This window comes from Bicyclus anynana, chromosome 23 (assembly GCF_947172395.1).
Source record: "Bicyclus anynana chromosome 23, ilBicAnyn1.1, whole genome shotgun sequence".
NCBI classification, from domain to species: Eukaryota; Metazoa; Arthropoda; class Insecta; order Lepidoptera; family Nymphalidae; genus Bicyclus; species Bicyclus anynana.
The window spans coordinates 7,085,029-7,110,048 of NC_069105.1; the positions used below are offsets into that span (position 1 = coordinate 7,085,029).

Here is a 25,020-nt window from a genome sequence, read left to right on the forward strand (position 1 = left end):
AAAAAGAAGAGGAGAAAGAACTCCACCCTGAGGCATACCTGTCTCAAGGTTAATAAAAGAAGATATATTATTGTTCAAACGCACACACTGTTGATTACATAAATACGTTTGGAACCAATTAATAATGGGTTGGGGCATGCCATTATTTTTTAAAATTGCTAAGAGTAGGTCAAAGTCGTTGCTAAAGTCCAAAAGCAAGGACAGTAAGATTTTTATTGTCAATAGCAAACCGTATGTCATCGCAGACCTTAACCAGTGCTGTTGTTGTACTATGTCCATACCTAAAACCCGATTGAAATTGACAGAATATGTCATGTCTAATTAAATAGAGACTGAGTTGCTGTTGCACTATACGCTCAAGTTCTTTTGATAGAAATGGAAGAATAGAAATAGGTCTGAAATCAGAAGGTTGTAAAAGGATTTCTTACTTTGGGTATAGGGACTACGTAGGCTTTACCCCACGCAGTCGGAAAAATGTTGGAGGTTAAGGAAAAGTTAAATAAATGACAAAATATTGGCAGGATACAGTCAAGTGACATGACTGCCATTTAGGTTATTTGCTCTGATGTACACTTTTAACCTTGTCAACCACTTCTCCTTTTTCCACTCCATCGGCATGTTATTTGCGTTGTTGGTCAATGGTGGTACAGTCATGCCTGCTTGCCTACTCTCCTTGGCATTGCGTTGACAAAATCTTCTTTAGACATTTTTTCCCTGTCGTTGCTTTTTCTTCTGACACCATGTAACGTTAATAACTAAGACCAGAAGAAACATAAATAAGACCACGGATGCTTGACGATTATATTATTTAATAGGATGGATACGTGTACAGACTTAAGGACATGACAGTAGACAATAGACAAGACAATTTGACAGATAAGTAACGTAACGTAGGCGGTTGCGTACACTATGAATTTTGTCTAATATTACATCCAAGCATCCTGTGTATTTACTATTAAGCTGTTTGTTTTACAAACGATATCATTTGCACTATGACCGTTATTTATTTCATCCTGATTATTTTCCGACACTGCTATAATTTGTGAAATATCGCAATTTATTATATTTGCAAAATTCTATTTTACATCACGATATAAATGGTTGTATTTTCGCAACCAATTTAGTGCAGATTATATTTTTGGATGTTGACTTGAAACTGTCTGTGATTTAATAAATGTTGACGTGTTTTAACTACGAACACAATAACTGCCTAAGCTAAAGACAACGATAATTGCTCCGCCACTTCAACGACGTTTTGAGCAAATAAAATTACTTGTCCACGACACTAACTCTGGCTAAACGATTTTGTAGCTTTATAATTTTCATAAAGCAAACTACTCTTGCCAAAAGTCTGCTCGACGTCTATCATGTCAGCCAGTTCAGTAGGCAAAGACGTTACTTGCATGTTGTTCCAGTAGGCCTGAGATGGAACTTTTCTTTTTTTATGGTAGTTGAGCAACGTAAACATACGATATTTTTTTCCAAGGCCAATAAACCTTGCGGAAGGAAATCGGAACGCGTTGGCACTGACTGTTATGACATTTGTTGTTTTGGATGTAATAATTTCTTACTAACTGTACGGGGTACTTCAGGGCATTGGGATGCAACATCGGAACAAAAAACGAAAAACGAAAGAACTTATTAATGGCTTAGTTTACATAAAATGACAGTAGATGGCACATAAAAGTTTAAATTCAAGAAAGTTAATCTAAAATGAACGCGACCGTAATTACCTTTATGACATTTTCAAAATTGAAATCGTTTTTTCTATCTCTGTTGTTGAATGGTGGTTGACAATATTGGGTGTTCGTTGCGTTTAAATTCCGAAATTTTTTCCTGTGTTATTTTTATCTATAGTAGTTGCTTTGTTTACCGGATACTGATTCTGATTCTACTGCGATAATTACGGCTTGTATTACGGACTGATTCTTGCTTAAACGATTTGGATAACGGCTACGAATTACGGACTTTGGATTGCTTAATCACAGTTTCGTTTTGTTTCAAAATTTCAAAATGCCACGGAATACTAGATGTGTTTCCGGTTGTGAAAATTTTGGTAAGTATATTTTCTCTAGATTAATGTATAATTTGTGTTTTTGTATCAAAAAGTAGTTTTGTGGAAGATGACTACAAATACCACGTGTACACGTGGTATTTAATTACTGAAGAAACGATTGTGTTATAGTGCTAATACTGATCTACACTGAGGGAGCAACTGGCTGTACTTAGCATTACTGCTACCTGTAAATCGAAAAGCTTTTTTACTAGTACTTATTGATCCCTGGACCCCGTCTTTACCTGGGGGTGTCATCACATATCATCACTACAGTGCAATGAGTACCTATAAACAGCTAAGAAAAATCATAACACTTTTAATTAAAGACGTTTTACCAAAATATTTTTATTAGATTTATAAATTCAACATGAAATTGAAAAGATACATATAGGGGAGATGTAGGTAATGGGGATCACTTAAGCTAAAACAAGAATAAAAACATGTTTATCATTTAACTATATATTGTTCTATTATAATCATAAACTTTACTTTCTTAACTATCAACTGAGATCAACTTTCATCACATAAGTTTACTAATTTTGGTACAATCAACGAAATAAAAAAAAGTACGTTTGATCACCATTGTCAACATCGGTTGGCAATAGTGATCATCAGTATGTGGGCAATGGTGATCAACACATATCACACACATAATTGTGCGCAGAATCCCATCCAGTAAATTCGGCATGAGCCCAGAGCCCACAAGAAGTGCACCGGTACCATGTCTAATTGTCTCGCCCAAATTCGCCACATACAAGACATAAGTTCCCTGCATCTCCTGCATCATCATTTTCATCATCCTGACATAACTCATCAGTATTTACATCTGACACCGAAGTGTCATTAGAGTCCTGTAGAATTTTCTTCTTAACCTTCTCACGACTGATCTTTTGTGGATTGCTCTTCTTTCCTACTCGTTTTCCTTTATTCTTCGCAGCTTTCTCCTTCTTTTTATTTTCTTTATCCACTAGGACGTCTTTGAGTGGTGTGGATGTCAAAATAGTTGCATGCTGTTTTTTTCTTCCTCCGTTTGTCTTGACATCAGTTTTTTGTTTAGGCATCTGAATGAAATTTTGGATTGTAAGATTTGGTGCCATGTCAGTCCTTGATTCAGAAGTAGTATGACAAAATGTGGATGTGCTCGGAATAGGACTAATTCGATCTAATTCAATAGTAGCTAGTAGGGTTGGTGCGGTGGATGTACTCGGAATAGGACTATTCCGATCTAGCTCAATAGTAGCTGGTAGGGTTGGTGCGGAGTCAATAGCAACAGCAGAAGTCGATTCAGCAACATCTTGAACTACAATTGGTTCTACCTGAAGGACTTCAGCTGGCAGAAAGTCTTCATCTCTGAAAACATTGGGATTTATAGGAAATATTCCCGTTGCTCTGTAACCAGCTTCGCCTTTGCTCATAGAGGCAACATTCGAAAATGCCTTTTTGACCAATGAAGCAACATCGTATGGTGTTATTTTTTGTAAAAGCTGGCTTTTTATGAATAAATCGCATTCTCTTCTATATGCCTTATATATTGAATGGACCAAAAAAGGACACATCCAATGGCTGCACGCGATGAGATGTGTGAGGTGGTAGTGATAGCATATGGACATGGTTTTCCTTGCAATACTCATATATCGACAAAGAAATGTGGCTTGCATGGTTATCCAACACTAATAGTATTGGTTCTTCTGCAGAAGGTTTGGTAAAGTGGGTGAAGTGTTTGAGCCATTGAAGGAAAAGTTCTTCATTTATCCAACCGTTGTCAGAGCATTTATATATTGCTCCTGTTGGGCCATCCTTTTCTAGAGTTGGTGTCATCCTCTTTCGGGGGAATATAAACATTGGGGGGACATATCCACCAGGGGCGCTCATGGCGCAGAGTAGAGTTATATTCTTACCCCTTTCCCAACTTGTTATGCTTCCTACTCTCTTTTGCCCTGTTGCAGCCAATATTTTTCCTGGATCCTGGACGGTAGATATGCCAGTTTCGTCGCAGTTGTATATATTCTTTGGTACAAACTTGTATTTTTCTATTAGCTCTTCTAGCATCGTGTAGAATTGTTGAACTTCAGTTCTGTTGAAGGCTGTAACCCTGTTAATGCTAGTAGCTTCGGGCTTCCGCACAGAAATATTATTCCTGGTAACTAATCCATCAAACCACACTCGTCCAGCCAACCTCGAAACGGTATTAAAATTGTGTTTCAGCTTAAGGGCTTCAGCGTATTCAAATGCGGCTCTTTTTATTTGATATGGAGTGCACCCATAAAATAAGTTAGCCATTTTCTTAATGGTGTCCGCTAATTCTTTTTCCATCTCAGGGCTAAATACAGTATAACGACCGAGATGAGGTGGCTTAATTATATTTTTCTTGTACCTCTTGTGAAGACTGGCAAATGGAATATTCATCATCTCGGCAGCTTTTCTGATTGAAAATTTTTGTTCTTCAATCAGCTTTACAGCATTTGCCAGGTCGTCTAAAGTCCATTTAGCTTTATTTGTTTTTCTAGCACGAGTTTTCGGCATCTACAAACAAATAATAACACTATTTTACCAAAGCTAGTTAGTGTGGGCAATGAGGATCACTATGTATGTAATGGGGATCACCCGACTCCCATTACCTACATGGGAATTGAGACGGAAAAAAAATGCCTGACAAAAGTTTAATAAACGAAATGGCTGCTGGATTACAAGCTTAAATGTTACGGCTATTACATATTAGAAGTACAGAAGTAAATACTTATTATTTTGTGACTTACCTCGTATTTATTACGTCGAAAAATTAGATCAAAATGGCGCCAAAACTTCACACGTCTGTCACTCGCGAATGCGTCGCGCGAACTAAAGCCAGGTCCCGGTCGCCAACGAATATGATCCAATACTAGCATATAAGTACATTCGCATCGTCCGATCGCGTTCGGTTTTTGTTATACAGTGCAACCTCGATATAACAAATCGGAGGGGAACAAGAAAATATTCGTAATATCAAGTACCATTACATTTATCGCTTTTGAATGATAAGGTTTTGTCAGGTAAACATTTATAGAATAGTCCAGTTTCATCAGCGTTAAAGATGTCTTCGGGATCGTATCCGGTGGTCAGCTCTGCCAGTTTGTCTTTCCAATCATCACATAGTTGTTCATTAACACTACCACTTTCACCGCATATTTTTCGAAAAACAACCTCGTTTCGTTTTTTGAAATTTTGAAGCCACCCGTTGCTAGCACGGAACCCTTCATGTCCCAATTCTACTGCAAACCGCTGAGCCTTTTCCTGAAGAATAGGGCCTCCGATTGGGATTTTTTTGTCTCGGCACTGTTTTAACCACTTTAACACACATTCCTCTACGTCTTTGTACTCACATGATTTTAATCTTTTACTGTTTACATTGAAACCACTTTCTTCAGAAAACTTATCTTTAAATTTTAAAACTGTAGCCAATGTACTTGCAGGAATCCCGAACTTATTAGCTATGTCTAATTTTTTCGTCATGGGATTTTGGTCAACATAATTAATGATGTTTCGCTTTTCTGCGACCGATAAGGAACGCCTTTTACGTTTCTGAGCCATTTTAACTTAAATCTTCAACAATAGTGACGAGCAGAGGTGTTTACATTACTTTCCATCAAAACAACACTGATTACTTTACAAACAAAAGCGTTTCGAAACATGTCGAGACATGAATCACATTATAAGATTAAAAGTTATATTATTGGTAGAAACTTTATATAAAGGTTTTGGGTTGGCAAAATTCGTTAATTAGAGGTATGAATACTTTTTCTTGATAGTTGAAAATTCGTTATAAAGAGGTTGTACGCAAAGAATGTTCGCAATGTAAAGGTATATTTTATATTGACTCTTATGGACAATTCAAGGGGATTACGAAAAATTTGTTAAATCGAGGAAGTCGTTATATTGAGGTACGTTATATTAAGGTTGCACTGTATTAAGGTGATCACCATTGTCAACTGTCTCCCATTGCCTACATCTCCCCTACTTATTATGTATTTTGTTAACAAGTATTAGTTTACTTTTATTTAATTTTGTAATATCTAAAATATACTTAACATGATGTGATACATGCTTTCCCTGTGTATTTCACAAGCTTAAGGATTTTAACAGAAATAATCATTATTTATTTTTACTACTTTTTGTTTAAGCTATCTGTCAGTCAAAGTGTTATTTACTTAGTTTAAGTAAATGTACACATAAAACTATCTAACTTTTTAGGTGACTTAACACCTTTACAACATAATTATGTGTACAACCAAAATTAACATTTCAGATGTTTTGCACCGCTTTCCAAAACCTGGTCCAACCACTATAAAGATGTTAAAACTACGAAAAGACAGAGCAGGAAAGTGCATAGCAGGCAAAACTGATGAAGATATACAGTATGTTGGTGGAAACACCGTCCGATCCTTTAGGGTGTACTTAGGTATCGTGTATAGGTTCAATTTATGCAGTTTTTTATTTCAAAATAAATATATTTTTTTCCCTGCATTTTAAAATAAAAAATACGAAATTACAAAAGCCTTTATGGCAACACAGAAGGTGAGGTAGGCTACGTTTACCAATAAAAATAATAGGCATTAATAGAAAATCAAAATAGGTAGTGGGCATTCTTGTTTTGTGCTTTGTTTACACGATTACATTCAAAGCAGTATTGAATAGGCAATAGTGATGTAACGAATGTTGGATTTTTCACATTCGCGAATGCGAATGCGAATGCGAATATTTATTACGTCGAAAAATTAGATCAAAATGGCGCCAAAACTTCACACGTCTGTCACTCGCGAATGCGTCGCGCGAACTAAAGCCAGGTCCCGGTCGCCAACGAATATGATGCAATACTAGCATATAAGGACATTCGCATCGTCCGATCGCCTTCGGTTTTTGTTATATTAAGGTGATCACCATTGCCAACTATCTCCCATTGCCTACATCTCCCTACTTTTGATAGAAATGAAAGAATAGAAATAGGTCTGAAATCAGAAGGTTTTAAAGGATTTCTTACTTTGGGTATAGGGACTACGTAGGCTTTACCCCACGCAGTCGGAAAAATGTTGGCGGTTAAGGAAAAGTTAAATAAATGACAAAATATTGGCAGGATACAGTCAAGTGACATGACTGCCATTTAGGTTATTTGCTCTGATATACACTTTTAACCTTGTCAACCACTTCTTCATTTTTCCACTCCATCGGCATGTTATTTGAGTTGTTGGTCAATGGTGGTACAGTCATGCCTGCTTGCCTACTCTCCTTGGCATTGCGTTGACAAAATCTTCATTAGACATTTTTTCCCTGTCGTTGCTTTTTCTTCTGACACCATGTAACGTTTGTAATAATAAATAAGACCACGGATGCTTGACGATTATATTATTTAATAGGATAGATACGTGTACAGACTTAAGGACATGACAGTAGACAATAGACAAGACAATTTGACAGATAAGTAACAAACCTAGGCGGTTGCGTACACTATGAATTTTGTCTAATATTACATCCAAGTATCCTGTATATTTACTATTAAGCTGTTTGTTTTACAAACGATATCATTTCCACTATGACCGTTATTTATTTCGTCCTGATTATTTTCCGACACTGCTACAATTTGTGAAATATCGCAATTTATTATATTTGCAAAATTCTGTTTTACATCACGATATAAATGGTTGTATTTTAGCAACCAATTTAGTGCAGATTATATTTTTTGGATGTTGACTTGAAACTGTCTGTGATTTAATAAATGTTGACGTGTTTTAACTACGAACACAATAACTGCTTAAGCTAAAGACAACGGTAATTGCTTCGCCACTTCAGCGACGTTTTGAGCAAATAAAATTACTTGTCCACGACACCAACTCTGGCTAAACGATTTTGTAGCTTTATAATTTTCATAAAACAAACTACTCTTGACAAAAGTCTGCTCGACGTCTATCATGTCAGCCAGTTCAGTAGGCAAAGACATTACTTCCATGTTGTTCCAGTAGCCCTGAGATGGAACTTTTCTTTTTTTATGGTAGTTGAGCAAAGTGAACATACGATATTTTTTTCCAAGGCCAATAAATCTTGCGGAAGGAAATCGGAACGCGTTGGCACTGACTGTTATGACATTTGTTGTTTTGGATATAATAATTTCTTACTAACTGTACAGGGTACTTCAGGGCATTGGGATGCAACTTCGGAACAAAAAACGATCAAGAATTTATAAAGTCGTCAAGTATGAGAAGGCAAAGAACTTATTAATGGCTTAGTTTACATAAAATGACAGTAGATGACACATAAAAGTTTAAATTCAAGAAAGTACCTTTATGACATTTTCAAAATTGAAATCGTTTTTTCTATCTCTGTTGTTGAATGGTGGTTGACAATATTGGGTTTCCGTTGCGTTTAAATTCCGAAATTTTTTCCTATGTTATTTTTATCTATAGTAGTTGCTTTGTTTACCGGATACTGATTCTGATTCTACTGCGATAATTACGGCTTGTTTTACGGACTGATTCCTTGCTTAAACGATTTGATAACGGCTACGAATTACTTACGAACTTTGGATTGCTTAATCACAGTTTCGTTTTGTTTCAAAATTTCAAAATGCCACGGAATACTAGATGTGTTTCCGGTTGTGACAATTTTGGTAAGTATATTTTCTCTAGATTAATGTGTAATTTGTGTTTTTGTATCAAAAAGTATCTATCGTTCTGTGGAAGATGACTACAAAGACCACGTATACACGTGGTATTTAATTACTGAAGAAACGATTGTTATTATAGTGCTAATACTGATCTACACTGAGGGAGCAAATGGCTATACTTAGCATTACTGCTACCTGTAAATCGAAAAGCTTTTTTACTAGTACTTATTGATCCCTGGACCCCGTCTTTACCTGGGGGTGTCATCACATCAGTACAATGAGTACCTATAAACAGCTAAGAAAAATCATAACACTTTTAATAAAAGACGTTTTACCGAAATATTTTAGTAGATATATGCTTTCCCTGTGTATTTCACAAGCTTATGAACTTTAACAGAAATAATCATTATTTATTTTTACTGCTTTTTGTTTAAGCTATCTGTCAGTCAAAGTGTTATTTACTTAGTTCAAGTAAATGTACAAATAAAACTATCTAACTTTTTAGGTGACTTAACACCTTTACAACATAATTATGTGTACAACCAAAATTAACATTTCAGATGTTTTGCACCGCTTTCCAAAACCTGGTCCAACCACTATAAAGATGTTAAAACTACGAAAAGACAGAGCAGGAAAGTGCATAGCAGGCAAAACTGATGAAGATATACAGTATGTTGGTGGAAACACCGTCCGATCCTTTAGGGTGTACTTAGGTATCGTGTATAGGTTCAATTTATGCAGTTTTTTATTTCAAAATAAATATATTTTTTTCCCTGCATTTTAAAATAAAAAATACGAAATTACAAAAACCTTTATGGCAACACAGAAGGTGAGGTAGGTTAGGTTTACCAATAAAAATAATAGGCATTAATAGAAAATCAAAAAAGGTAGTGTGCATTCTTGTTTTGTGCTTTGTTTACACGATTACATTCAAAGCAGTATTGAATAGGCAAGTACACAAGGTGTAATGTGCTTGCCCAATTGTTTTGACATCTTGTTCAGAATGTTTGTATTACTTGCGTGTTGTGATATTGTGTGTGACCTAATCTTAAGAGCATGCAAAGAACACACAAATTACCTGCCTATGTTCATTAACCTCAAGCGTACGTGATAAGCATCATTTGCCTGTAAAAGGTTTCGTCCACCACTCGCGCTCTACCTCCATCAGGGTTACTACGCCCATGCACACTACCCGTTGCATACAGCCGATGGTGTAAACGTTGAAATGCACGCGCCGAAGGTACCGACGTACCTTGCGGAATCGCAAATCGCATCTCGTACTCTCTTCGAGCTGCTGCATAATTGCAATCACTTCGACCTAGACACATCAGCATATTAAAATATTCTCGATTAGAAAATGACATTTTTTGCAGTGTTTAAAGAAAACTACCACTCGTATGCAATTATCGCGCAAAACTGATTAATTAAATTTTATTGACCAAATTTCGAGAACTAGATATAGGTTTACTGCGCAAACACGCGCCGCCAGCACCGGTATCCTTATTGCGGTAAGCACGGCGGCGTTATAAAGGCTTTAACAATTGCCGACTTTTATACAGCAGTGTAGGCAATAGGTAACAGCATAGGAATACCTTAATACCATCATTATTAACAATGTTGTCGCTTTGTAAATTTTCCTAGTTTTGGGAAAATTTGTCTTATATTAGAAAACTTATTATTAAAAAAAAAATCTTAAGAATTGAATAATATTTTTTTTTTATTTTTTCTGTTTATAATATTAGAATCCTTACACGCATCTTTGTTGGAAATATTGTCTATGCATCTACATCTCTTTTATAATCTATTATGGAAACACTCATCTGTCATTCTATTGTCATATGTGTTTTTTCTGGCTCTTTCTCTTTGTTCTTGCCAGCCATGCGGTGATAACCCAAAACCCATAATGTTGTAAATTTAATTCAATAAAAGCAAGTTTGATTCTTGAATTGATTTGTTTTATCGTGCTCCACTCGCTGATGTTACCCTGCGACAGGTTATTTGGCCCAGGAGAAAATATCGCCAAAACTGTAAGTACAAGTGCGATACGAATACAGCACGACATTCGACAATGACTTCAAATGAATCAAATATGGGCGTAAATAATTCTCCTAACATGAACTTCATTGAAAAATTAGAGGGTTTAACAAACTATACTAACTGGAAATTCGCTATGAAAATGCTTCTTGTTCTGGAAGGCTTATGGAATTGCGTTGAAGGCACGGATACGGACGCCGCACGTGGTAACAAAGCGTTAGCTAGGATTTGCCTCGGCTTACAGCCTGCCCTCTTTCAACATGTGCGAGGATGTACTACAGCAACTGAGGCATGGAAAAAACTTGCAGACTGCTTTGAAGACAAAGGATTATATCGACGTGTCCTTCTATTACGCCAACTACATCGGATTGAATACAGTCAATACCCTAATATGTCTGATTATATAGACGGTGTCATGCGGTTGGTACAACAACTTGCTGATATAGGGAAGATTGTGGATGATGGAGAAGTGGCAGAGATTTTACTGTCAGGTCTACCTCAAGAATATGATGTTGTCGTATCCAGCCTTGAGACAGCATGTTTAGCCAATAGCTTGACCAGCGAGGTGGTTAGAATGCGTCTACTGCAAGAAGATCATCGGCGAAGTACCAATACCAACTCAACAGCCTACATCACAAACAAGAAAAAAGGCCTTAATGTCAGCTGTACATATTGCAGGAAAAGCAATCATACAGTTCAGCGCTGCTTCAAGAGGAAGCGCGACCAAAAGAATCAAAAAGAGAAGGAAGAACACACCATGGTTGCTTCTGCAAATTCAGCGACAACTGCTGCTGATGACTTTATTATTGACTCTGGTGCGTCTTGTCACATGGTGAAGGATGACAAGCTAGTGATAGACGCCAAGGATAGAAGTTGTAATATCTCTGTAGCAAACGGCCAAAATGTATGTAGCAAATTTGTTGGTAATGTAATACTTTCTCCAGTTGTTAGTTTAAAAAATGTATTAGTTGTTCCTAAGCTTTCTAACAATCTAATGTCTGTTAGTCAAATTACTAATGAAGGTTATGTTGTTGTTTTCCTTAAGAATTCTTGTACTGTATATAATAATTGTAAGATCACAGGCAACCAGATATTTTCAGCAACTAAAGTAAATGGGCTATATAAATATAAGTTGCAAGATCGACCATTACCCCAAATAGGTCATTCTATGTCCCTTCAATCTAGGCAGCGAACCATGAGTGCCAATGCTGCAGCTTGTGCTCCCTTGAGTCTATGGCACAAGCGTTTGGGTCACCTTAGTTACAAAGGTATGTACACACTTGGTGGTGGAAATCAATGTAAAGGTGTCGTTTTTCAGAATCAAAACAATGAGCCAAATAGTTGCGTTTCTTGTCTTACCGGTAAGATGCATGAGTCATCTTATCCCCGGTCAAGTACAAAACGTGCTACTTCTCCATTGGACCTGATCCACAGCGACGTATGTGGCCCAATCCAAGTCAGCAGCTGGGGTGGAGCTCGTTTCTTGCTTACCTTCACTGATGACTGTATCAGAAAAACCTTTGGTTACCTTATGAAGAATAAATCAGAGGTAAGTTCCCATTTTATTCATTTTAAAAAATGTGTTGAAAATCAGACTGGTTTGCATATTAAAGTGTTTCGATCTGATGGAGGTACTGAATTCTGTAATAAAACTTTATGTGACTTCTTTAAGCAGGAAGGAATTATTCACCAAACCTCTGTGCCTTATTGTCCTCAACAAAATGGGCTAGCTGAGCGTGTTAACCGTACAATTTTTGAGAAAGCTAGGTCCATGTTACAGGAATCAGGTCTATGTGAACGTTTTTGGGGTGAAGCTGTAATGACAGCTATTTATTTAAAAAACAGGTCTCCCACTGCTTCCCTATCACATAGAATTCCTGAGTGTGAATGGACAGGGTCTGATATTGACCTTAGTCACCTGCGCGTTTTTGGATGTGTAGCTTATTCTCTAATACCTGGTGTCAAACGACGCAAATTAGATGCTAAAGCAAAGGAATTTATATTTGTAGGATATGGTGAAGCATGCAAGGGTTATCGTCTTGCAGACCCTCTTAATCCCAGTAAGGTTATTCATTCTAGAACTGTAGCTTTTCATGAGAATGAATTTTATGGTAAGAAGTTACCGCAGGCTGAGGCTAGAAGAGCCAATTTTATTTTATTTGACAATTTTATAAATGATAATAATTCATTAATTGATCAAAATAATTCTACTAATAGTGATATTATCTGTGATACTAGTTGTAATGATAATGTAATTAATGATAATAATAATTCTACTATTAGTAATAACCAGCATATTATAGATAATAATGTGGTTACAGATGTGACTTTAAGCCAACCGGTGCTGTCACCTTTGTCGGACACTTACCGTACTGCCAGTGAAGATTCTGCAGAGGATATTGATGATGATAGTGAGGTGCTTTCTAGCCCTACAACTACGCTGTCACCCTCTACATCTCAAGGAGGAGAGATATCAAATAATTTAGATTCTCTTACCTCTAGGCCAGTCCGGAGCACCCGAGGTAAGGTGCCACTAAGATTTAATGATTATGATCTTTCCACACTATTGGCTGATGTAAGCATACTGGATGATCCCCCCACTTACCAAGAGGCAATGAATTCTCCTCAAAAGGATGAATGGCTTACAGCTATGAGGAGTGAGTATGACTCTATGATTAAAAATAAAGTTTGGGAGCTGGTTGATCGTCCAAGCAATGTAAACATTATTAAAAATAAATGGGTTTTTAAGAGAAAATATGACTCAACGGGTAACTTTATAAAATTTAAAGCTAGATTAGTTGCCTGTGGTTATAGTCAAAAAGAAGGGATAGATTATGCTGACACTTTTTCACCTGTTGTTAGGCATTCTACTTTGCGTATTTTGTTCAGTATTTCAAATCAGTTGAATTTAAATATGGACCATATAGATGTCACCACAGCCTTCTTAAATGGTGAGTTGAATGAAATTATATATATGGAGCAACCAACTGGTTTTAAATCTGACAGTACTAGCAATAAAATATGTTTATTAAAAAAGAGCCTATATGGTTTAAAACAAGCAAGCCGTATGTGGATTTCAAAAATACATAATGTTTTGTGTAGCAATGGGTATGTGCAAAGCAAGTGTGAACCCTGTATTTATATAAATAAGTCTAAACATAAATATGTAATTATAGCTTTATATGTTGATGATCTATATGTATTCCATAATAATAGTATAGATAGTGTTTTGGGATTATTACAAAAGCATTTTGAAATTCGACATTTAGGAGAGCTTAAGAATTGTTTAGGCATGAATATTACAAAACAAAAAGACACTCTTTTTATAGATCAGTCAGAATATGTAAAACGTTTGCTGGCTAAGTATAATATGAGTGAGTGTAAGACAGTACTTACACCACTAGCTGTAAATACTAAACTTGATAAATCAAATAAACAAAGTCTAGAAGATGATGTTTATAGGTATAGACAATTATTAGGATCTTTAATGTATTTATCTGTCTGTACTCGACCTGATATATCATATGCTTGCAGTCAACTTAGTCAATACATTACATGTTTTGATATAGATCATTGGCGTGCTGCTAAACGTGTTCTAAGGTATTTGGCAGGAACTATAAATTATGGACTTTGTTATTCTAAAGTAAATAATTTAAGTGTAGATGCCTTTACTGATGCAGATTGGGCTAATGATCTGTCTGATCGTAAATCCTACACAGGTTTTGTTATTAAATTGGGTGGCAACGTTGTCAACTGGGAATCTAGAAAACAGCGTTGCATTGCCTTGTCTAGTACGGAGGCTGAGTATTTGGCAATTAGTGATGTATGTAAAGACATATGTTTTGTTCAGAACTTCTTAACAGAAATTTATGACAAAAATTTAAGTGTTACAGTATACAATGATAACCAAAGTGCTCAGAAATTGCTGCTAGTAAAGGAATACTCACATAAAAGAACAAAACACATAGATTTGCGCTATCATTTTGTAAAAGATCTTGTACAAAAAGGTATGATAAATGTAAAGTATTTACCAACAGAAAAAATGTTAGCGGATGTGTTAACTAAGCCTTTGTGTAGTAATAAACATTATAATTGTGTGAGAGAGATAAATCTCAAAGAAATCAAATAGTGTCAGTTTATGTTAATATTATGGGTTTCACAGTTCATCTGCTGTCATAGTTTGTAGTACCTATGTGTTTGCATATTTACTAGAATGAATACATGTATTTTCTTTTATATTAGTATATAAAGGCATGTATTAAATATGATACTTGTTTTGTTTGTAAAAGTATCTGATGTAGAGCATAAGGAGGAGTGTTGGAAATATTGTCTATGCATCTACATCTCTTTTATAATCTATTATGGAAACACTCATCTGTCATTCTATTGTCATATGTGTTTTTTCTGGCTCTTTCTCTTTGTTCTTGCCAGCCATGCGGTGATAACCCAAAACCCATAATGTTGTAAATTTAATTCAATAAAAGCAAGTTTGATTCTTGAATGGCCGCGTACTGACTGAGCGAGCAGCTTATCGAGGCAGCCTCGGACGTTTGCCTCGCAACGTTTGCCGCGCGAGGCAGCCTCATTCTGTAATTTAATACACATGAGACTGCCGCGCGCGGCAAAGCCGAGCCAGACCGAGGCTGAGCAAAAGACTCGAACGCTCAGTAGTTACTCACAAGTCGAACAGAAGCCACGCGCGAGTAGCGCATATTCAGTTTAGATTAAGATTATCATGAGGCCGTGCGTTCGGAAGGCTATCGCCACCACTGCCTTTATACTGATTCATCAACTTGTACAAAAAAAGAAAAGAAAAAAATCTAAACATTTTTGGATAAAAACGTTATACAAAAACAGATTTCAAGCTGGAAACAGAATATTTGAAGAGCTGTGCTTTGATGACGCAGAAAGCAATTTCACTAGAATGAATAAAATTGAATTTGAACATCTGTACTCTCTTATAAACGCCAAAATAAGCAAGAAGGACACAAATTTTCGAGAAGCAATAACCGCAAGGGAAAGATTGTTGGTTACGTTAAGATTTTTGGCCACGGGAGATTCTTATATAGTTCGCGCGGCGAGAGTTTGGCTTTGACCTTCGGATGGAGGGGATTACTGCGCATGGGTACTGTCACGCACACAATACTTTTCCTTTTTTATGTACCAGGTTGGATATTTGAGTGGGTCAAAATTCATGTATAGTGATAATAATGCTAGAAAATAATACGAAGTAGATAAACTTCTTCATTTATTAAAACTATTGATAGTTATTTTACATATTTAAAATGTTTATACAGAGACAGCAATGAAAATTCTAAATAATTGTTTTTAATAAAATTATTTATTCCAAGATACATGTAAAATTGGTACATAAGAACAAAAGAAAACTTAAAATAATTATTAAATACAGTGTGTCCCTGGATAATCTGCAACACCAAAAGGGGGTGAAACTACACCAAAATGTAATTTAAAAAAGTTAACATTAAAAAAAAGTCTTAGCAGCAGTACTATTCAGATTCTGAATCAGTTAACGGTTTAACGCCTTCTATGAAATTACCGCATGGGTCATTGGTGCTGCCGACGTTGCACGAAATTGTGCAACGTCTTTTGCTTGTTGAGGGTCCGGGTTCAGGGCTTCCTCGGTCGCAGTTGTCATCATCATCATCTTCATAACCATCATCAGAATCATCGTCTTCGGAACTATCATCGGCGCGAATTATAAATTGCTCGGTAAGTAAATCAACTACATAGTCACTCTTGGCGTACTCTTCTTCTATATCTTTTACCTTCTTACATATTTTTTCCCATTCCTGGGCACCCATTAAGGATACTTTTTCTTTGATAAGTTTGGTACATTCTTGTAAATTCCATTTAACATTTTTGCTAGCTACATATTGTTTAATAGTAGCCCATGCCATTTCTATGGGGTTGAGGTCTGGATGGTAAGGCGGTAATCTCAATATGCTATGGTTTGCTTCTGCTAAAATTTGATCTATTGAAAAAGTTTTAAATCTTTCTTTATTAGCTTTTATCATGTTGTACAATTGTGGCTTGAGCATTGTTGAATCATATTGTATGCCTTTATTAGTTAGCCAATTTTGCATATCGGCTTTTTTGGTATTGGAGGACGGTGCTAAATCCCATTGTTTATTGTGGTATGAGGCGTTGTCGACAACCACTACAGAATTGGGTGGTAGGTTGGGAATTAATTGTGTCCTAAGCCATTTTTCATAATTCTCGTAATTCATGTTGTCGTGATAGTCCCCTGTTTTGGTGCCGGCTTTAAAAGTTAATAAAGCATTTGGTATAAACCCAGCTTCAGATCCTGCGTGGACTATCACAACTCGTTGTCCTTTAGAAATGGGTTTTTTTAGTCCTTCCGTAGGGCAATCGCTCCAGGCTTTGGTTGTTGAGTGCGATGAATCTACGTAGGATTCATCTGTGTAAACAATGGGTCTTCCTTCTTGTCGATATTTTTTTATTTTTCTTAAATATTCAATGCGTTGTAATCGGATATTCGATGTTTCTATTAGTAATTTACGGTTGTTTTCTGTTTTTTTCCAGCGAAATCCTAACTCCTTTACAATTACACGAAGACTTGTTTCTGACCCTTTAAAGTTTATATCTTCCTCAAGTTTCTTTTTTAGTTTCCCAATGGTGGGAAGTTCATTATTCGTCTTGTGAAAATTGTGTAAACATCTTTTTATAACACCTTGGTCAAAATTATCAATATTGGTAACTGGTTTAGCTCTGGGACGTTTTTTTCCAGGTGTTCTGAAAGTAATTAGCAAATCGGAACTCTTGGCTTGATTTGCGATATTTTTTACAGTGCCAATTGAAGTCTTAGTGGCCTCCGATGTCCGTTTTTGAATCTGAGCTAATTTACTGACTACTCTATTTAATTTAGAAACAGTTTCCGTTTTCATTACCTGCAAAGTCTCTATAGTTTGGTTATTTTCCGACTGACTGAGTAAAGAAGCAACTTCCTCAATCTTACTTCGAATTTGCTTCAATGAATCGATACATTCGTCAGCTTCTTTCTTTAAAAAGCAATTCACGTCATATATCATTTTCCGTGCTTGCCTTTTTAAAACAATGTTTTTTTTACGCATTTTTAAATCACTTTTTAATATTTAACAAAAAAACTTAAACAAACAAACTCAACAAATAATAACAATCGACAACAATTAACGAAAATAGCAATTCATTTGTGAACGTGATTGTACAACAGGAGTGCGCGGTACGTCGTTTCGGTGCGAGAGGCAGGTAACGACTGGAGCGCCAATCAGAGCACCGCGCACCCGCCCCGCACCCCGCTAATGCCCGTTGATACCCAATTTCTGATTTCTGCGCAATAACGGTCAAAGCCAAACTCTCGCCGCGCGAACAGTACCAGTTTGCAGTATCTGTTTCGTATATCAAAACAAAGAATATCAGTAATCGTTCATGAAGTTTGTGTGATGCGTTAATCGATGTGCTAAGGGATTATGTTAAGGTAAAATAAAATAATTTTATTCCATTTTTCGTACATTTTTATTAATTATTACAACATGACAAATAGACAAAAAGACAATTAATATGAAACGCTTAATTAAACAAGTACTTATCTAACAATGAGGATGAGGAGGCGGAGGGGGCATCGGTGAGGTAGGAGGGATCGGTGGGGTAGGAGGCATCGGTGAGGTAGGAGGCATCGGTGAGGTAGGAGGCATCTGTGATTGAGGAGGCATCGGTGATTGAGGAGGCATCGGTGAGGAAGAAAGACAAGACGTATTATTGGAACTGTTTAGCCCACTGTATGATTGAGTATAATAACCAGTGTATGATGGGTATGCTCCCATGTCCGCTTCGAAAATAATTTTATTTATAGCATGCTTTACATGTGCTAAAGTAAAAGCGTCATATTTTCGCAACTCATTTGCGACATATTGCCCATAAACATCGTAGGAGTCATGTTTTTCCGAAGCAGCACTATCACTTGCACACTGTTGTAATAGTGTTAAGGCTTCTGATATAGCATTATCAGTTAAATCATTTGGCTCAGTTCTTTTAGTTCTCTTCTTTGCTCTCGTATATTCATTTCTGGTTTCTTTAACTGTATTTTCATTACCGACTTGATTTTGAGTTTCACTTTGACTGCCACTATTTTGAGTTTCATTTTCACTGCCATCATTTCGAGTTTTACTTTGACTTCCATCATTTTGAATTTCACTGTGACATGCATTCTGTAGGGTGAAAAATCATAATTTTAATTACAGATACCATCATCCGAAGAAGAGTGGCTTACTATAGCAAGAGAATTTGAGACAAAATGGAATTTTCCGCATGCTATTGCAGCAATGGATGGGAAACATGTTATATTACAATCGCCTATAAATAGTGGCAATGATTTCGATTGTTACAAATTGTTTCCCAGTATAGTCCTATTTGCTTTAGTTGACGCCAATTATAAATTCCTGTATGTAGATGTTGGTAGCAAAGGTCGTATATCAGATGGCGGTGTGTTTAAAAATACCAATTTATATAAAAAACTTGAAAGAAGGGAACTTAATATTCCTCCGCCAGAAATCTTACAAATACCTTATGAAACTGCAGTGCCGTATTTTATTTTGGCCGATAAAGCATTTGCATTGGATGAGTACACAATGAAACCTTATGAAGGTACTCCAAATCGAGGTTCAATGGAAAGGATCTTTAATTACCGACTGTCCAGAGCAAGGAGAGTTGTGGAAAATGCTTTTGGCATTTTAAGTTCTGTGTTCAGAGTATTGAGGAAGCCCATACTATTGGAACCAGAAAAAGCTACAAAAGTCGTGTTAACTACTATATACTTATATAACTACTTGCGAAGGGATCAAGAGGCCTCTCAAAGGTTTACTGCCCCGGGATCATTTGATGTCGAAGCTGAAGGAACAATAATACCCGGGCGATGGCGGCAGGATACAGAAATGTCATCAATGCTACCTATTCGAGCTATGCCACGGCGAGGGCCAACAGATTTAAAAGAAATACGTTCACATTTAGGGAGACATTTTATTACAAATGGAGCAATTGCTTGGCAGAATAATTATCAGTAAATACTCACGTCTTCAGGTAAAGTATCTTGAGTATTTCCTGGATGGTTTCTATCGCCCAGGAAGCTGAAAGCTTCATAGGCGTACCAATTTGATTTATATATGTCACCACGACCTGTAATAAATAATAAATTAATTAAATTTGTACGACTGACTATAAATATGTAATGACTGTACGAAAACATAATAATAAACATAAACATACCTGATCCTGTGATACGGCTTTTCTTTTCACGTGACCTTTCCCTCCTATAGGATCCTAGCAAAGACTCCATCTTTTTTTTTAAATCCATTATTGGAATGTTCATTTCACGATTTATGTTATTCCACGCATCTTCTCTTAGTCCTCTGTTGGTATAATTAGGACATTGCGCATCCCAAAGTAGTTTATATTCTCCATATAAATGTATTAATTTGAGACACTGTTCTCTATTCATGATAATATAATTATACTTATGTTCTATTCCGTATTCGTCGAACAAGCGAGGCAAAACACGACCGTCTTGAGTGCGCGCGGCAAACGTACTGAGGCGCCTTTGAGCATGGACAAAAACCGACAACGTTTGGCTCGGGTCGCGGCACGCTCGGGCGAGGCAGCGCGTGCGTTTGCCTCGGCCGAGGCGCGTCTTGACCGACCGAGGATTTGCCTCGCGCGGCTGCCTCGCGAGGCTGCTCGCTCAGTCAGTACGCGGCTAATTGATTTGTTTTATCGTGCTCCACTCGCTGATGTTACCCTGCGACAATCTTTCATAGCGGACGGTATTTTTAAAACATACTGTATATACAAATTATCTTATCTGCAATCGTCATTTTGAAGATCGTTTTTTTATCCTAATAGTAAGAGACTTGCAAGAACTTCACTCCCTAGCCTTAACCTTGGTAAGTCTATTTTCCCTCCCCCTTCTTTGCTGTTTTATCTCTGCTCAGGGAATTTTATTAATTCTAAATTAACAACTTCACTGTCCAATAGCCGGGTCCACACCGGACGATCCAGGATCGCGGAGCGTGGATCGTGGATCGTGTTAGGCCGATCCACTCTTGGAAACTTGCGATCCCAAATATGCGCTCCAAGCGATCCTAAGGCGATCCGTGATTCAGCCAGTCTAACTCTTGTACGATATGGAGTCACACGTACAACGGCGGCGTCTTGCCGTTGCAGCAGTAACTTTTATTTTGCTTAAATGCTTGCGCAAAAAATCACAAAAAAGAAAACGACGGTTTTGGGTGAAACAAATTTACAAAAATCGCTTGGAATCTGGGACTCAGCTGTACGCAGAGTTAGTGTCAGATAAAGTTGAACACAATTTTGCAAGAATGAATGCTAATCAATTTGAGATATTGTGTTCATTATTAAATAACAAGCTAAGAAAGAATGATACAAATTATAGAGATGCCATTACTGTGAAGGAAAGATTATTACTAACATTGAGATTTTTAGCAACTGGAGATTCGTACGTCAGTTTGCAGTATCTGTTCCGCATTTCCAAACAGTCTATATCGATAATTATTCCTGAAGTTTGTGAAGCCATCATTGACCTGTTAAATGATTATGTAAAGGTAAGTAAAACCATACTTTATTACTCAATAAAAAAGTAGTGTATTACAATCATAATTTAAAGAAGTAACATGTTTACAATTATTAATTATTTTTTGAAAACATGATATAGTTAGGTACTTATTTAATTCGGTGGTGACTGTGGAAGTGAATAATCCTGAGGTTTCAGAAACTGGGACTGCGATGAATTGGAGGCTAGATGAGCAGACGGTGATGTCTGTGGAATTGGAGCTGGATAATTTTGAGGTTGTAGAGACTGGGACTGTGATGAAGTGGATGCTATTGGTGTGCCAGGATATGAATTAGTGTAATATCCATAATTGCTATCCCCATATCTTCCTGTGTCAGCTTGAAAAATAACTTGGCATATAGCATTTTTGACATTAACTAATGTTACTGCATCATATTTCCGCAATTCAGTAGATATATACTGCCCGAAAGCAATGTAAGAATCAGTTTCCGGTTGTGGTGGCTGAGCACATTGTTGCAGAAGTTGGAAAGCCTCTGAAAGAGTTTCATCTGATATGTCATCTGCATTATTAGAAGTAGTTTTCTTTCTTTTTTTTGTTCTTTTGTTTGTTGTTTGGACACTGGATTGTGCATTCTGATCATTCTGCTCTCTACTCTGATCTGTGTGGTGGTTGGCTCTCTCCGGTTGTGTGTCACTAGTAATGTTACTGTTCTCGTTTTCGCTCACTGTAGTATTAACTTCAAGTTCCCCTTCAGTCGTATCAGATTCTACCTGTAACAACAATTATTATTACTATTTACTGCTTATTCTTATTTTCAGCTTTATATTATAATTAAGATCTCCTTTATTTTCAGGTGCCGTCAACTAAAGAAGAATGGCGTACAGTTTCTCAGCAATTCGAGAATAAGTGGAATTTCCCACACGTGATAGAAGCGATGGACGGCAAACACGTCGCTATACAATCGCCTTTTAATAGTGGCAACGACTTTGATAATTACAAATTATTTCCTAGTATTGTTCTTTTTGCATTAGTAGATGCAAATTATAGGTTCCTGTATGTGAATGTTGGGACTAAAGGCAGAATATCAGATGGAGGCGTGTTCAAAAGCACAAATTTATATAAAAAACTTGAAAAAAAAGAGCTAAATATTCCTCCACCGGAGATATTGCAAGTTCCCTATAAAATTGAGGTACCCTATTATATACTAGGTGATAAAGCTTTTCAGCTTAATGATTATACTATGAAACCATACGATGGTACACGGGAAAGGGGTTCTTGTGAAAGAATTTTCAACTACCGACTGTCAAGAGCACGTAGAGTAGTTGAAAACGCGTTTGGAGTACTTAGTTCTGCCTACAGAGTCCTGCGTAAACCTATGCTTTTGGAACCAGAAACTGCGACTAAAGTCGTGCTGGCAACGGTTCATCTATATAACTACTTACGCAGTAATCCTAACTTTATATCGCCAGGAACGTTTGATACAGTACAGGAGAATGGAGATGTAATACCTGGAAGCTGGCGAAATGAACCGCCATCACAATCGCTACAACCGATGGCCGTCGTACCAAGAAGAGCAACAGAAAATGCCACTACAATACGGTCCCACTTAGCAAGACACTTTGTTACAAACCATACAATAGTTTGGCAAAATGAATATCAGTAAACTAATAGCTCACATGTTCCAATGTATCGCGTGTGGTTCCGGGTTCATTTTTATCCGCCATAAAGTCGAAGTCATCATACGCAAACCACTTTGATTTATATGTATCTTGAGCACCTGAAATAAACAAGTTACTCATTAAAATAACCACGTGTATTTCTAACAGCTTAAATGTAAAAAGCGAAATCACGTGAAATCCACAGTAAATATTATGATGTAATTACTTATAATAAAATATATAATTTTAATACCTACAGATAAAAAGTAGCTTTGTTTTCTTACCGGATCCAGTTATACGGCTTTGCTTCTCTCTGTGTTTCTCCCTTCTGTAGCCTCCCGCCAGAGATCGCATTTTTTTCTTTAGGTTCTCGATCGACTTATTCCCCATTTCACAAGAAATCTGACGCCAAGCATCATCTCTAACACCTCTATTGGTGTAATTAGAATCTTTGGGATCCCATAAACATTTAAATTCTTTATAAAGCGATATCAAACGGCGACTTTCTGAGATGTTCATGGCGAGGTGGATCGCGCGAACCAACACAACCGTCCACACCGCGCGCATCACGCAACTGAGGCACCTTTGAGGCTGGCACAAAAACCGACCGCACACGGATCGCGCGAGGTAGGGAGCGCGCGCTCCAATACGTGCGCATGGATCGCGCGCGGCACGTCCACACCGCCTGCATCTTTGGATCGCGCTGCTGCCGCGCGCGATCGGAGCGCGATGGATCGTCCGGTGTGGACCCGGCTAATGAGTCATATGTGACTCATGATGACCTTTTGAGATAAGTTCAGAAGTCATATATGAGTCATTTGTTGGTGCAACTTGGGGCTGTGTTTTTGTTGTAAACGTGACATATTGTACCAATAATAAATACGTGAACTTATATCAAAAAACCTTAAATTTAATGAAGTGAAAAAAAATTTCGTAATTTGTTTTAATTGAGGGTGTAGCGGCTATCAGACATGCACGCGCCGCGCCGTCGGCGTCAGACGAATATAATGAATGTATAATTGCTAGTCAGAAGCTCGGCGACGAAGCGAAATTTCAATTTGCTGTTGGGCAACTCGATCTGTGTGACATTGAACAAATTAGTGACATCGTTTTGGATCCTCCAGCTACCGGGAAATATGAAGCCGTCAAATCAAGGTTAATTTCCATTTACGAAGAATCTGACACTAAACGACTGCACAAAGTTATGCATGAAATGGAACTTGGTAACCAGAAGCCGTCACAACTGTTAAGGCGAATGCGAGATATAGCACGAAAATTGTTCCCAGAGGAAACATTAAAGCTGTTGTGGATTAGCCATCTCCCGCCAGCAGTACGCACTTCGCTAATGATGAGCAACGAAACCGATTTAGATAAGATCGCTACAACGGCTGACAAGATGACTGAACACCAAACCTCTGAAGTCAGTGCCGTGTGCCAGCCATCTACGTCATCACAAGTGGACAGTGATTTGATTTTAACCAAGATTGAAGAGCTCTCAAAAGAAATCGCTGCTATTAAAGTAAATCAAGCACAGTATTCACACCGGCCTCCTCGTCGATCAAACGTATACCGCCCACAAACATCACAAGAAGGTAGTTTCAACCGAAGTAGGATTTGTTTTTATCATCGCCGATTCGGTAACCAAGCGTACCGTTGTTTATCACCTTGTGATTTCAAGAATCAAAGCAGAGAGAAAAATACGGTAAACTAAATACGACTCAAGCTGCGACGGGAGCCCGGGTCGAAGAAGTACGAGTGAACCGTCTATTTATTAAAGATAAAACAACCGGACTACGTTACCTTATAGATACGGGTGCAAATATCTCAGTTCTGCCACTGAAAAACTCAAAGAAAAAATTCTCCGAGCCGCAAAATCATCTGTACGCTGCTAACGGGACCGCCATTCCTCTTACGGCACCCACACAACGGAGCTCGACCTTGGCCTTCATCGACCATTAAAATGGATTTTCATCATTGCTTCCGTGAGTCGACCTATTATAGGAGCCGATTTTTTGGAACATTATAACTTAATGGTTGATA

The 25,020-nt window shown here is 37.3% G+C and overlaps 5 protein-coding genes across 6 annotated transcripts; 2 read left to right on the plus strand and 3 right to left on the minus strand.

Moving 5' to 3' along the window:
- Positions 1-16,228: 16,228 nt before the first annotated feature.
- Positions 16,229-16,969, minus strand: LOC128199367 (uncharacterized). The gene has a single exon (XM_052888566.1). The coding sequence runs from the start codon at positions 16,967-16,969 to the stop codon at positions 16,229-16,231; it is 741 nt and encodes a 246-aa protein (XP_052744526.1).
- A 1,261-nt stretch (positions 16,970-18,230) lies between these two features.
- Positions 18,231-20,245, minus strand: LOC128199378 (leukocyte receptor cluster member 8 homolog). 2 transcript variants are annotated; one of them, XM_052888677.1, is made up of 3 exons: positions 20,001-20,245; positions 19,807-19,910; positions 18,231-18,946 (listed from the first exon to the last, which is right to left on the minus strand). In XM_052888677.1, the coding sequence occupies exons 1-3, from the start codon at positions 20,230-20,232 to the stop codon at positions 18,329-18,331; spliced, it is 954 nt and encodes a 317-aa protein (XP_052744637.1). In that variant the 5' UTR covers positions 20,233-20,245; the 3' UTR covers positions 18,231-18,328. The 2 variants fall into 2 exon arrangements, with proteins under 2 accessions (XP_052744637.1, XP_052744636.1); XM_052888676.1 differs by having other exon boundaries at positions 19,807-20,243.
- On the plus strand, positions 18,984-20,012 carry LOC128199380 (uncharacterized). Its single transcript, XM_052888679.1, has one exon. It carries the CDS (start codon positions 19,061-19,063, stop codon positions 19,796-19,798), a length of 738 nt encoding a protein of 245 aa, XP_052744639.1. The 5' UTR covers positions 18,984-19,060; the 3' UTR covers positions 19,799-20,012.
- Positions 20,246-20,914: 669 nt separating the features above from the next.
- LOC112055933 (uncharacterized) lies at positions 20,915-23,246 on the plus strand. The gene is made up of 2 exons (XM_052888675.1): positions 20,915-21,352; positions 22,176-23,246. Exons 1-2 carry the CDS (start codon positions 20,915-20,917, stop codon positions 22,983-22,985), a joined length of 1,248 nt encoding a protein of 415 aa, XP_052744635.1. The 3' UTR covers positions 22,986-23,246.
- On the minus strand, positions 21,348-23,733 carry LOC128199379 (uncharacterized). The gene is made up of 3 exons (XM_052888678.1): positions 23,265-23,733; positions 22,999-23,099; positions 21,348-22,092 (listed from the first exon to the last, which is right to left on the minus strand). Exons 1-3 carry the CDS (start codon positions 23,545-23,547, stop codon positions 21,475-21,477), a joined length of 1,002 nt encoding a protein of 333 aa, XP_052744638.1. The 5' UTR covers positions 23,548-23,733; the 3' UTR covers positions 21,348-21,474.
- Between the last annotated feature and the right edge of the window lie 1,287 nt (positions 23,734-25,020).